Source organism: Carcharodon carcharias, chromosome 12, assembly GCF_017639515.1.
Source record: "Carcharodon carcharias isolate sCarCar2 chromosome 12, sCarCar2.pri, whole genome shotgun sequence".
NCBI lineage: Eukaryota > Metazoa > Chordata > Chondrichthyes > Lamniformes > Lamnidae > Carcharodon > Carcharodon carcharias.
Window position 1 is genome coordinate 53,781,538 of NC_054478.1, and position 15,346 is coordinate 53,796,883.

General features: G+C 38.7%; 1 protein-coding gene across 1 annotated transcript in view; it reads left to right on the forward strand.

Moving 5' to 3' along the window:
- The window catches only part of ddx18 (DEAD (Asp-Glu-Ala-Asp) box polypeptide 18), a 28,788-nt gene that overhangs the window by 5,884 nt on the left and 7,558 nt on the right, over positions 1-15,346 (forward strand). Inside the window, exons 5-9 of the mRNA XM_041201371.1 lie at positions 590-690; positions 1,413-1,612; positions 6,403-6,517; positions 7,664-7,803; positions 14,041-14,202. Coding sequence (XP_041057305.1) covers positions 590-690; positions 1,413-1,612; positions 6,403-6,517; positions 7,664-7,803; positions 14,041-14,202 — 718 coding nt within the window. The remainder of the gene's footprint in view (positions 1-589; positions 691-1,412; positions 1,613-6,402; positions 6,518-7,663; positions 7,804-14,040; positions 14,203-15,346) is intronic.

A 15,346-nucleotide genomic window follows, 5' to 3' on the forward strand; every position in this document is an offset into this window, starting at 1 on the left:
TCTCATCTTTGTACTTTTAAGCCCCGTCATGGGCTCACTGCTCCCTATCTCTAAATTCCCTGCAGCCTCAATGCCCCTGCTTAAAAACTGTTTCAATGATCTCTTGTGCAGGCTCCCCTCTTTTTGCCCCATTGGCGGCCATCACTCTGGAATTTTCTCAAACTCCTCTGCCTCCTGACTTTCTCTTCTTTTAAGAGCCTCTTTAAAACCATCACTTGAGTTTTTGCTCATCCTTTCATATCTCTGGCTTGGTGTCCATTTTTTGTTAGTTTTGTGAAGCATTTGGGGCATTTTTCTACATTTAAAGGTACTCTATAAATGTAAATTATTGAAGCAGGAAAAGAAAATCTAAGTTGAGAGAATGTTATTACTTTTAAAACATATTTAGTGTAAATTATATTTTTTTGGAGTTGTCATCTTTGTTCACAGCATTTAATTCAAAAAAACATTCCCTGTCAATGGATATAAATTTATAAGACATGTTTTCTTGCGCACAACATATTTCAATAGAGGTGGTAATACAAGTGTGAAGGAAGACTACAACCAAAGCTATAAAATTAAATCCCCCTTTCTGTATCTTTTTTTTTAGGGATATTTTGGCTGCTGCTAAGACAGGCAGTGGGAAAACATTGGCATTTCTCATTCCTGCCATTGAACTGATCTACAAACTTAGGTTCATGCCCAGAAACGGTAAACAAATGGCTCAAGTTGTAAACTATGTTAATTGATTGAAGCTGGATACATGTCCATCCGCTCTTGGATACATTTTATTTTAATTTATATTTTTAATGCTAATTATTTGAATATAGCATTTTTGATTCTTGTGTTTGGAGCAATATGCTCAAACATTTAGATGGTAGCAAATAATGCTTTTAATTAAAACAAAATGCTGAAAGTGCTTAGCAAGTCTGGCAACATCTTTAGCGCGAGAAACAGAGTTAGCATTTCGGGTGTGCAATCTTTCATCAGAACTGAAAAGAGGTCATAGACCTGAAACATTAACTCTGCTGTTCTCTCTCCCCAAGTGCTGCCAAACATTTGCAAAATTTTTTGTTATTTCAGATATCCTACGTCCACAGTAATTTGATTTTAAAAACTCATTTGATCAATACTGGAATTGTTTCTGAAAGAAAATCTAACTTGAGTGTAAAGTATTTTTGGCTCATTTCTGGCTAACCTTAATTTCAAACCTTATCAATGTATTCTCTTGGAAATATCCAGTGAAAGTATAAAGTATCTTAATTGAGCTTGTTTTGAGATGATTTCTCTTCCTTTCCCTTCAGCCCCATTAAATTCTTAATTCTTTGCTAATAAAGTCATTCTAATTTTGAAGCAGAAATAGATGAAAGATATTGTTCATAAAGCTAAGCTGAAGTTTTGGTCTGTAATTGAAAATAAACTTGTTTTCTCAGGGACAGGTGTCCTTGTTCTGTCACCAACTAGAGAATTAGCCATGCAGACATATGGTGTTCTGAAAGAACTAATGACACACCATGTTCATACTTATGGCTTACTCATGGGAGGCAGCAACAGAACTGCAGAAGCACAAAAATTGGCAAATGGAATCAACATTATAATAGCAACTCCAGGGAGACTGCTGGATCATATGCAGGTATTATGCATTTTTTTTTGCAAAAATATACTTTATTCTTAAATCTTCAAAAACATTTCGAACCATTTCAATATCACCATTACAAAAATACAATCAGGTTCAACTTTTACAACATGAATCACAAGGTGTATCAGTACAAACAATGAATATTACAATCATTGGCAGACATTCATTTTAAGCTGTACAGCCTGAGGGGCTCTTTACAGTTCCCAGTCCCTCAGTGCACTGTGGCAGAAAGGTCTTAGGCAGCGACCCTTCCCCATTGCGCCTTTGCAGCGGCTGCCCCAAACTTAACAGTGTCCCTCAGCACGCAGTCCTGGACCTTGGGATGTGCCAGTCTGCAACACTCGGTCGGGGACAACTCTTTGTGCTGGAAAACCAACAAGTTTTGGGCAGACCAAAGAGCGTCTTTCACCGAGTTGATGATCCTCCGGCTGCAGTTGATGTTTGTCTCGGTGTGTGTCCCTGGGAACAGCCCGTAGAGCACGGAGTCCTGTGTCACAGAACTGCTCGGGATGAACCTCGACAGAAACCACTGCATCTCTCTCCAGACCTTCTTCGCAAAGACACAATCTACAAGGAGGTGAACAATGGTCTCTTCCCCACCACAGCCACCTCGAGGGCAACGTGCAGAGGGGGTGAGACTCCTGGCATGGAGGAAGGATCTTACAGGGAGGGCCTTTCTCACCACCAACCAAGCCAGGTCTTGGTGCTTGTTGGAAAGTTCTGGCGGTGAGGCATTCTGCCAAATGACTTTGTCAGTCTGCTCAGGGTACTATCCCACAGGATCCACCCTCTCCTTTTCCCTCAGGGCCTTTAAGACGTTACGTGCCGACCACTGCCTGATGGACTTGTGGTCAAAGGTGTTTCTCTGCATAAATTTTCCCACGAGGGACAGGTGGTATGGCACGCTCCAACTACTTGGAGCATTCCGCGGCAGTGTGGCCAGACCCATCCTTCGCAACACCGGTGACAGGTAGAACCTCAGCATGTAGTGACACTTGGTGTTTTCATACTGAGGGTCTATGCACCGCTTGATGCAGCCGCACACAAAGGTGGCCATCAGTATGAGGGCGATGTTGGGCACGTTTTTTCCCCCTTTGTCTAGAGGCTTGTACATCGTGTCCCTGCGGACACGATCCATTTTCGACCTCCAGATAAAGCGGAAGATGGCTCAGGTGATCGCCACCACACAGGAGTGTGGAATGGGCCAGACCTGCGCCACGTACAGCAACAGCAAGAGTGCCTCACACCTGATATTATGCATTTATCACTTGAACCCTCCATAAACATATAAGAAAGGATTTGCATGCACATAGTACCTTTCATGACTTCAGGGTACCACAAAGCACTTTACAGTCATATTTATTTTTAGAATGGCCTATTAAGTGCAATTAGTCGGGATCAGCAAATCCGTTTTATTGGTGTTGGTTGACAGATAAATATTAGCCAGGACACCAGGAGAACTCCTCAACTCATTAATTGTGTCATGAAATCTTAATGTCCACCTAAGCAAGAGTTAGGCCAACAATTTAATGTTTCATCCAACAGTACAGCATTTCCTCAATACTTCACTGGTGTGTCAGCCTAGATTACGTGCTCAAGCCTGTAGATTGGCACATAAACCAGCAACCGTCTAAATCAGACAAGAGTGTTACCACTGACAAAGGCTGGAACTTAAGTACGGTTCAACATTTTATCTATTCTTTGAATCTGAATAGTCATTTATATTTTTATACATAAATTTTCTACCTTCTGATAGCTTTGGCTCCTAATGGGGAGAGTTCCACAGTTGCACAAATAGAAAACGCTGGAAATACACAGCGGATCAAGCAGTATGTGTGGAGAGAGAAGCAGAATTAGCCTTTCAGGTTTATAATTTCTCAACGGATATGATGAAAGGTCATCAACTTTCTCTCTCCACGGGTGCTGCCTGACCTGCTGAGTATTTGCAGCATCTGCAATATTTAGGTTTTGTAATAATTCCACAGGCCCTGGTCACCATCTGGCACACACGGGAGTGTCAGAATGCTATTTTATCTTGGGGACATTGCAACTGAGGCCAATCTATCACCATCCAGTGTCCACAGATGTGCACTTCCAGTAGGAATTACTTTGCTAATTGAAAGGTGCTGCAGGAATTTGTTGTGTTCCAACAGCTGTGTTGACTGAGACCAGCTGGTTTTTAGTCTAGCCTGGAGACTGAATCTGTTCATGGAGTTTGTTTTTTATATTTATTGTAATTGTAACTTTTTATATTTCAAAATGTACTTGTATGTTTTTGAAACCTTCCACTCAATCAAACTCTGTCCAGAAGTCCCTGGGTAGCTACTATAAAGGTGTTCCATTCAACATGTGTTCTTTTCTCAAACAGTTTAGGTTATGATTACTTTGTGAACTAATAGAAACCTTGGATGATGTTGGATCTTCCTAATCTGTAATATCTTTTCTAATCATGTAGCATCTGGGCTTTTGCAGTCTTATCTGTTTTTGTGGACAGATCATCAGACCTGGTGACAGTTTGTGAATTTCTCCTTCTCCAGCAGATGTTTTTCTTAATTTCCTAAGGGAGTACTTCTTCCAAGATACTCCCAGATATTTTTCCAACTGTATGTTGGGAATGAATTGAACAAATATTGAGTTAAAGCCCTCTGACAATTTATGGAGAAGGAATCTGGCTGAGATATGTTATTGGCCTGGGAAGTGGTGACTTCTATGACTTTGTTCAATTCTGATGCACTTTTATTCATGCTAAGGCCTTGGATTTGGGTCTCCTAGCGGTTACCAGTGTTGAAATTTGTTTTTTTTACTTTGAATTATTTTATTCAACTCTGATTGTAGTTCTTTCAGTTAAAAATTGGGAATTCAAATTTCCCTTTAAGCATTATCGGTCTCTGTGGAGATCATAACAATTGATAAAACTGGAGCAAACAGACTTCATTGTAGGCAATTGTGAGGTCATCTTTTGGACCTAACAAGGATAGAGCCAGGTGCCTTCTGAAGTTTATAGCTTATTCGTTACACTTTTGAGTCAGATTAGAATCATGTAAATTATGTAAAGCTAGAAATGATGGACTCCAAAGAGACTAGTGGATCCAGGTACACAGATCATTGAAATGTCATGCACAGGTATATAAAGTAATCATAAAGGCTAATGAGATGCTGATCTTTATACCTAGAGTACTAGAATACAAGGTGATAGAAGTCATACTTCAGTTATACAAAGCCTAGGTATATGTTGTCCTTGGAGGGAGTGCAGTGTAGGTTTAACAGAATTACACCTGGACTTGGAGGGTTAAATTGCGAGGAGGGATTACAAATACTAGGGTTGTAGATCCTGGAATTCAGATGGTTAAGGAGTGATTTGATTGGAAATCTTCAAGAAATTAACAGGAGCGGATAGGGTAGATAGAAACTATTTCTGCTGTTTGAGAAGTCTAGGACTAGGAGAAATAGTCTAAAAATTAGAGCCAGATATTTCAAGAATGACTTTAGGAAACACTTCTGCACACAAGGTAGTGGAAGTTTTGAACTCTTTTCCACAAACAGCAATTGATGCTAGGTCAATTATTTATTTTAAATGTGAGATTAGCTAATAAAAATTTATCAAAAGTGTTAAGGGATTTGGGGAAAAGACACGCATGTGAAGTTAGATTATAGAGTAGCCATGATCTCATTGAATGGCAGCAGGCAATCTTAAAAGGCTAAATGACCTGTTCCTGTGGTCATATGTCCTAATAGCTTCTATGTAGCAAGTTGCCAAATTTTGTTTCATACCACCCCTGTAAAGCACCTTGCAACCCTTTACTATGTTAAAGGCATTATATAAATGCAGGTTGTTGGTGCATTGTCAGAATTCTTTTGGGCTTGAGAGATATCAGTGAGGCTACTAGGACCCAAAGATCTCATAATTTTGGATTTTGTCTAAAATTCAATAGTTCACAGCAATGATTTTAAGAGATATTAAGATCATGCCAGGATTGACAATTTAAACTGCTCATTAGCATTTCCTGTAAGTTATTGTAGGATTTTGTTTGTCATCAAATTGGTCTGCTTGGTACCTTTAGCGCATATTTGCTGTTTGTGCTAAGCTGTGCTATGAGCATGGTTTTTGGGATTCAAATGCTGAGAAGAATAAACTGATCTGGAAATATATTTGATGCTCTTCACTTTGAACCACATCAAATTCAAGTCACTGTGATCTCTCTCTTGAAGTATTGCAATCAGGATGGATTTTTGTGGTAGATTTTAGGTGTCTGTGCTTGGGCTTTTAATAGGAATTCACCTTTGCTCCTGGTTATTTTATCGCCATGTGTGGTAGGCAAAACTTTAGGCATATCTTCTTGCTTCCTTTGTCCTGGTGCTGGATTTTTTTTTGTATAAAGGCCTACTCGTGTTCCTAAGTCCTATGTTCCCTAATATTTGTTTCTGGTAATTGTTTCACTTGGCTGTTTCCTCTGGGTTGGAAACATTTACCTAGACCTGGAATTTATAATCTAGATGTTTTCAAATCACATTAATTCCTTTCTTGTTGAACAAAACATTTCTTCTCAACTTCACATCCTACGTAATGGATCTACAGTGTTTGCCTTAGCTGTTTTTAAACCTCTGCCTCATTTTGTTTCTGTGCATATGTGCCTATGGTGTTCTTAGAAAAATTCATAAAGAATGGGAAAAGAAGTTCAGATAATTGAGATTGAAAAATCTTCCATTTGAGTCAGTGTGTGAAAATTATTTGGATGTCTTGAGACTGAATGTATGATCTTAATTTACTAATCTTCCCTTGGCAGAACACACCAGGGTTTATGTACAAGAACCTGCAGTGCCTGGTAATAGATGAAGCGGATCGTATCCTAGAAGTGGGATTTGAAGAGGAGTTGAAACAGATCATCAGACTTCTGCCAAGTGCGTGAATGCAGTCATTTTATTTTATACTTTACTGGAAAGATGAGTGCAATGTATTAACATAATCATAATCACTTTTTTTTTTAAGATCCCAGAAATACAATACTAAATGTTTTCCATTTCAAATTGATTTTCACCATTCTGGTCATGATAAATTAAGACCTTATCATTCATGACTGAATTTGCAATTTTAGATAAATTCTTTGTGTTCATGTAGCCTCAGATTGTTTGCAATCACATTAAATTAATTTGCCATCATGTTAGAATCTAGTTTGTTCATTGTGAAAATCCAAAATCTATTATATATAGAAATCAACTAATATAGATGTTTAAATATTCAAAGTATGTTATGTACTTAACTGCTTTCATTTTGATTATACTGTACTGTACTGATTAACGGTCTTTAAATTTGGCATGTTATGCTTCCTTAAAAATAGTGGTGGGTTGTACTTTATCCTGAAGCTTTAGTGCCTGTTCTTAAGGTAATTGAGTGGATTCTTTCCTGTCAGGTCTGTTTCATCACACTTTGCTGAGCATTCGGTGCGTTTGCTATTTTATTCATTGCCTTATTCCTATTCCCTTGATGCTGAATGCAAGCAAACTATACAAGCATGGGAGACTTCAACTGCCATCGCAGCATGTATTTATCAGTTGGAATCACCAGAAGAGACGAAATTCTATCTCCATCTTCCCTAGTTTGCAGATTTTTAGTTTTCTGTTTTACGATTTGCTATTATTTGCCTTCATGGACTTAAAAATAGTTGTACAAAACTAGAAGCTGCACTAATTTAGCAAGCTCAGTAGCTACACCAGGAAGGAAAAGAAATGGAGTGATCCAGGGGCATTAGTACAAGGACTTTTTTCCCAGTCCTTCCCAGCAGTTAACAGCAAATGCTTTTGGCAGTTTATGGAAACACTTCATAAACTATCTTTTAAATTTATTTAGTTCTGACCTTCATTAATATTTCTCAGGTATGAGCATTGGTTCTAATTTAATACTGGGACGTATATTTTACTTTGCTGACTGGTGGCAAAATACACCTACCTTTTCTCTAATATTAGCAATTGAAAAAAAATCACTAGAAAGTGGAGGTATTTGAAACAAAAGGAAATTAAAGCTAAGTAACTTTTATATAACCTTTACAGAGCGGCGGCAAACTATGCTTTTCTCGGCAACACAAACTCGTAAGGTGGAAGATTTAGCTAAAATCTCACTGAAGAAAGAACCTTTGTATGTTGGCGTTGATGATGACAAAGAAACTGCAACTGTAGAAGGCCTTGAGCAGGTGAGGTGAATGCCTATTTTTCAGTTTTTGCTTGTACTTGCATATTGGATCATTAATCAAATAAATATACACATGACAATTTTTCAAATTACTGGGGCTACATTTAACATACTACAGTTCAAAATGCAATGTTTTTTTTTAAGATTTATTTGTGATTTACTTGTCAAAATAGTAGAAAATGGTGAGCAGATTTGTGTTGCAGAGAGAAATACTCTGGACCTTGATCCACAATGCCACACAACCTTAGTTTTGTGATCTTCTGAAAAGAGGTACATTTGCTGTTTAGGAAGTTGTTCATACTAGACTCTACAATCTCAGTGAAGCTAATTCTCTTGTTTTTGACTCTTGTCCATAACCTTGTTTTGTGCTCGGCCTTCAGAGACTAACTATGGCCTTGCTGTTTGGTGCTTTTCAAAAACTTGGCCTTGCTACTGCGCTCTCTTCCTGTGAAGGTCATCTAAAATTGTCTAAAGAGTCGATTCCTTTAACGGTATGCTTCAACCACCATCTCGCATTTTCCAAGACACGTGTAGTCAATGCAACAGCTTTCGATTTGTACCTCGACAGGTCATTAATGAGAACCATAAAATCGTAAATAAGAGTAGGCTGTTCAACCTGTTGAATGAGCCCAGCCCCCATTTGATAAGAGCATAGCTGATTGTCCTTAAGTCCTCATTCCTGCCTGTGGCCATAATCCTTGATTCCCTTGACAATCAAAACTCTGTCTAACTCAGACTTGAATACATTCAATGACCCAAACTCCACTGCTCTTTGCAGAAGAAAATCCCAAAAATTAAAGGCCCCCGAGAGAAGAAATTCCATCCCCTCTCTTTTTTAAATGGGAGATCCCTTATTTTTAAACTGTGCCTCCTAGTTCTAGATTCCCCCACAAAAGGAAACATCTAGTATTTCCTTTGTAGGTCCCCTCAGAATCTTATGTTTCAATAAGATCACCTGTCATTGTTCTAAACTCCATGAGTATAGGCCCAACGTGCTCATCCTTTCCTCAAAAGACAATCCCTTCATCCCAGGAATCAACCTAGTGAACCTTCTCTGATCTGCTTCCAATGCTTGTATATATCCCGCCTTAAGTAAGGAAACCAAGCCTGCACGCTGTACTCCAGGTGCAGTCTTACCAATGCCCTGTACAGCTGTAGCAAGACTTCCCTACTTCTATGCTCAATACTCCTTACAAAAAGGCCAACATTCTATTTGCCTTCCTAATTACTTGCTGTACCTGCATGCTAACATTTGTGATTTGTGTACAAGGATACCCAGATCCCTCTGTACTGCAGCATTCTGCAGTTTCTTTCCGTTTAAATAATATTTTGCTTTTCTATTCTTCCTGCCAAAGTGGACACCCTCACGTTTTCCCAGATTATACTCCATCTGCCAAATTTTTGCCCACTCAAATTATCTATATCTCTTTGCAAACTTTTTGTATCCTCCTCACAACTTGCTTGCCTACCTATTCGTATTTTCAGCAAAGTTGGCTCCAGTGCCATCTGTCCCTCATCCAAGTCATTAATATAAATCATAAATAATTGAGGGCCCAACACTGATCCCTGTAGCACTCCACTAGTTACAGTTTGCCAAACTGAAAATGACCCATTTAGTTAGTTGGCCAATCCTCTATCCATGCTAACATATCACCCCCAACACCATGAGATCTTGTCTTGTGCAGTAACTTTTTATGTAGCACCTTATAGCATGCCTTTTGGAAATCTAAATATCCTACATCTACTGGTTACCCTTTATCCATCCTGCTTGTTATATCCTCAAAGAACTCTCATAAATTTGTCAAACATGATTTCCCTTTCGCAAATCCATGTTGCCTGTGCCTGATTGTATTATGATTTTCTAAATGTCCTGCTACTACGTTGTTAATAATGCATTCTAGCATTTCCCCAATGACCGATGTTAGATGAATTGCCTATAGTTTCCTACTTTTTCTCTCCCTCCATTTTTGAATAATTGTGTTAAGTTTGCGGTTTTTCAATCCATTGGGACCTTTCCGGGATCCAGGGAATTGGAAGATTATAACCGATGAATTTGCTATCTCTGCAGCCACTTCCTTTAAGACCCTAAGATGCAAGGCATCAGATCCAGGAGACTTGTCAGCTTTTAGTCTCATTAGCTTTCCTAGTACTTTTTCTCTAGTGATTCTGATTTGTTTTAAGTTCCTTGCTCCTTTTTGCCTCTTGATTTTCTACTGTTCTTGGAATGCTTTCTGTGTCTTCCACTGTGAAGACATGCAAAATACTTCTTCAGTTTCTGTCATTTCCTTGTTTCCCATTATTAGTTCCCTAATTTCAACCTCTCACATACTTTAGCTAACCTTTGTTATACTTATAGAAGCTTTTACTGCCTGTTTTTTATACTTCTTGCTAGTCTTCTCTTATACTCTAATTTCTCCCTCAATTTTTTTAAATCTTTTTGTTTCTAAAATTTTCCCAATCTTCTGGGCCACCCCTAACCTTTGCAGCATTGTACATCTTTCATTGATTCCACCCTTAACTGATTTAGTTAGCCATGGATGATGTGTCCTTTTTGCAGCATTTTCTTTCACAATGGAACATATCTTTGTTGAGGGATATAAAATTTCTTCTTAAATGTCTGGCACTGCTTCTTTACCATCTTACCTTTTAACTCACTTTCCCATTCCATGTAGCTCTTTCTTTATCCCTTTGTTTGCCTTTATTTAAGTTTAAGCCACTAGTTTCAGACACAAATTTCTCACTCTCAGACTGAAGTTGGAATTCATGTTATGACCACTCTTACCTAGAAGATCCTTTACTATGAGGTAATTAATCCTGTCTCATAACACAATACCAGCTCTAAAACAGCCTGTTCCCTGGTTGGTTCCAGAACACACTGATCTAAGAAACTGTCCTGACTACGTTCTCTGAACTCATCCTCCAGAGTACCTGTGCCAATTTGATTCATCCAATCTATATGAAGATTAAAATCTCCAATTATTTCAGTTTTTTTACAAGCCTCCATTTTTTCTTGATTTATACTCTGTCCTACAGTGTAGCTACTGGCATGGGGCCTATAAACCACTCCCATCAATGACAGCTTTCCTTTGCTATTTCCTATCTCCACCGAAATTGATTCTACATTTTGATCCTCTGAGCCAAGATAATTTCTCTGGCAATTTATTTGTATTTCTTCATGTTCGCAATCTAGTATTCTCTACACTGGGGAGAGCATTTTGCTAAGCATCTCTGCTATCCTTTAAAAAGATTCTTGACTGCCTTGCAGCTTGCCTCATGAATTCACAGTCTGACATTTCTATCTTTGGCAATTGTGTTCTAACACACTTGATGAACAATATCTTATCTTCTGTTTGGTTTGAACTTTGGCTCCAGCAACTTGCCTGTCTCCTCCATTTTTCTGATGAAATGTCATCAACCTGAAATGTTAAACCTGTTCCTCTTTCTACAGCTGCTGCCTGACCTAAGTTTTTTTTTTCCATCACTTTGATTTTATTTCAGATTTCCAGTACCTGCAGTGTTTTGCTTTTGTTATGCCACTCTCATGTCTGTTTCATCTTCTAGCCAGTATATTGGCGTGCTCTCTCTGATGCCTCTTTATAGCCTAATTTTGTTTATTGTTCAGCTATTTCTTACCATTTTCTAGATTTTTTTTTAAAGAGAGAATAAACCTGCTCACAGACTATTAAAACCCATAAGTTAACTACTTGATGATGTACCTGACTTGCAACCTTTTGTTGCTGCATGTCATCTCAATTTTATCTGGTCACATGAAGTAGCTCATTAATTCCCCAGTTATAACAGTAGCGTCAGTGCTATTGTGCCTGTCGATTGAGCAGTGGTTTAGCAAGCCCAACAGTACCATCAGCAGGCTTAAAGCAGAATTGCAGCTGTTCATAAAATCCACAATTGCCTCAATTATCCAGCCTATAGTATCCTCTAAAGATAAAATGAAATAACATTTTCAGTTGGAAAATGTACCCTGGTAAGTCAAAAATGTTCAATTTCTAAATCATGTATCACTTTGTTTTCTAGAAAATTTATGTCAAATGTTTATCCAAAACAACTTTTTGTTTAGCATCCAGAACGTGGTGTGTTTTGGATTACATTATGCTGATGTGAATTAAGCATGTTTATTATGATAAAATTTATTTTTTTGAAGATTTGTGTTTTTACATGGAAGGTGGGGGATAATTGAGTGATGAATGCATTCATTTTCCTGTGTGTTATCCTACTGCAAATATTCCACTCCCAATACAATGTCCTTTCCATGTGTCATTATAGAATCATAAAAATATTAATGGCACTGAAGGAGGCCAGTTAGCCCATTGTATTCATACCAGCCAAAAAAAGTTATCCAGCCTAATCCCATCTTCCAGCTCCTGGTCCATAGCCCTCTGGTTTGTGAAATCTAGAGTGCATATCCAAGTCTTTTTTAAATACAATAAAGATTTCTGTCTCTACCAGCCTTTTAGGCAGTGACTTTCAGACCCCACCAACCTCTTGATGAAAAATTTACTCCATTTCCCTCTATAAAATACATTAAATGTATGGTCCTGTTTATTGACCTCTCTCTACTAATAGAAATAGAGTGGATTGGAAGGACCTATCTTAGCACCTCAATTTTGTATGCCTCATTTCCCCTTAGCCCCTGTTCTCAAGGAAACAAAGCCAGCCATCATGGGTAAAATTCTACATTCCTGACAACATCCTCAAAGATCTCCTTTATACCTGCTCTAGTGAGATCACATCCTTCCTGTAATGTGATGGCCAGAAATATGTGCAGCACTCTAGCTATGTTCTATACAATTCTAGCATAACCTCTTGTACTTGTGCTGCCTCCCTCCGCCAAATAATGAAAAGTGTCCTGAAGGCCTTCTTCCTATCCTTGTATTACCTGTCCTGCTACCTTCAAGGATCTGGTGGGCATGCAATCCAAGGTCCCTCTCTTCCTTTAAACATCCCAGAAACCTACAATTTATTGTGTATTCCCCTTGCCTTGTTTGTCCTCCCAAAATGTATTACATCACACTTAGCTAGATTGAACTCTGCCACTTTTCTGCCCAGGGGACAAATCCATTGATATTTCCCTGCAGTCTATAACTTCCTTCACTATCGGATCTATGACTAATTTTCATATCTTCTGCAAACTTCTTAATTGTGCCCCTCACATTTAAGTTTAAATCATTGATATATATTAGTACTGAGGCCTGTGGAACTCCACTGGAAGCAGCCTTCCAGCTTCCTGTCAATGAGCCAATTTTGGATTCCCTTGGATCCATGAGCTTTATATTTTCTGACCAGTCTGACATGTGGATCCTTGTCAAAAAGCTTTTCTAAAATCTGTCTAAACAGCATCAAACTCCCATAACCTCTCCCTGTCACCTCAAAAAAAAAATTCAGTCAACTTAGTCAGACACAAGCTTCCCTTAACAAACCCATGCTGATTGTCCTTGTTTTTTTAACAGTATTTGTACTGTATCTCAGAATTTTTTCCAATAATTATATCTCATGATTTACATTTTCACTAATCTGTTTTATAGGACAACTTTAATCTTCTAATAGTTAACTGTCACGGAGGTCAATCCATAATAATCACTATATTGGGAGAGATAGTGGCATGGTAGTAATGCCATTGGATTGGCAATCCAGAAGTCCAGGCTAATGTACTGGGGACACAAGTTCAAATCCCACCACGGTAGCCGGTGGAATTTAAATGCAATTAATTAAAATAAAGGAAATCTACCATCCTTACTTGGTCTGGTCTACATGTGACTCCAGACCCACAGCAAAGTGGTTGATTCTTAACTGCCCCCTGAAATGGCCTAGCAAGGCATTCAGATGTGGTAGTTAGGGATTGGCAATAGATACTGGCTTGCCAGTGATGCCCACGTCCATTAAAGAAAGAATTTAAGAAGAAAACCGAGCTCTTTTAACTGTTGTAGCTTAACCAAAAATGAATTTTCCCCCCTCAAATTTCAAGTTTTCCCATGAGGTGGAATAATTAAAACTGGTCACCTTTAAATATACCAGTAATCTCTCAATTTTAAAAAGACTGGTACGTTGTTCACTATACAAAATTTCTGAATGATGGTGGTGAAGAGGAGTGCCAGAGGGGTCTGACAAAGAACAAATTGATGGTCTTTTGACCCAGGTACAAAATTTCACTATTTTATTTGCACAAGGATGTATAGTTCAGGTACCATATTTAATTATATCCTAACTGATTTATCTTTTTTAGGGTTATGTAGTTTGCCCATCGGAGAAAAGATTCCTCTTGCTCTTCACTTTTCTAAAGAAGAACCGTAAGAAGAAGCTCATGGTTTTCTTCTCTTCATGTATGTCTGTGAAATATCACTATGAGCTCTTGAACTACATTGACCTGCCTGTTATGGCAATTCATGTGAGTAAAAAAAAAACTTGCCAATTCCCCACTTCATATCTGATATTGTTGCTGGGGTATGGTTTTAAATCCAGCTGGCCATTATTCACATATGAGCCATGGTGATGAGTGTTCTGTGCAGATTATTTAAAAATCACGTGAAATTTCAATAAGCTTGATCCTGCTATACCCAGCTGTGCTTTCAGCATAGTCACTAGATAGTGATCAAGAGTGGGAACTCTAGCCTATTTTCTCCTCCCTAATGGTTGGGCATTTAAGGCTTATGATAGTCTCAGTCATGCCACTAAGATCAACTAACTTAGCACAGAGGAGGCATTGGCCTTGAGCCTCCCTTGCCGTATACGATTCAGCTGATCAATGATCAAACCTGCTGAACGACAGGAGATGGGATCTCTCTTGTGTCTTGACTACATCGGATAACTTGGAATTTGAATGCTACTGCATTTTGTATCAAGCACACCGATATAGTAATGGAATATATGGAATAGTTTCAGTTCTTCTCCTTTATGGTAGTAGTGATTTTCTAGTTGGTTACCTGCAAAAAATAGATAACTATATTTTATAGAACATATTTAAAAATAACTACATTTCTGAACTATCCATTGACTGTACACTTGGCTGCAAAATTTTCATTTGTTTAGAAAAAAACTTGTCTATGTTGCTTTATCTGAACTTTTTTTTTAAGAATTAAGATGCGTGGATGATGCTGGCAGGTGACATTTTATTATTATCTGTTATTTAAGCCACTCCACCATCGACGAGGCACAAGTCAGGAGTGTGACAGAATACTCTCCACTTGCCTGGATGAGTGCAGCTCCAACGACACTCAAGAAGCTCAACACCACCAGGACAAAACAGCCAGCTTGATTGGCACCCCATCCACAAACATTCACTCCCTCCACCACTGATGCACAGTGGCAGCAGTGTGTACCATTTACAAGATGCACTGCAGGGACTTACCAAGGCCCCTTAGACAAACCATGACCACCACCATCTTGAAAGACAAGGGCAGCAGACGCATGGGAACACCACCACTTGGAAGTTCCCCTCCAAGCCACTCACCATCCTGACTTGGAAATATATCACTGTTCCTTCACTGTCACTGAGTCAAAATCCTGGAACTCCCTCCCTAACAGCACTGTGG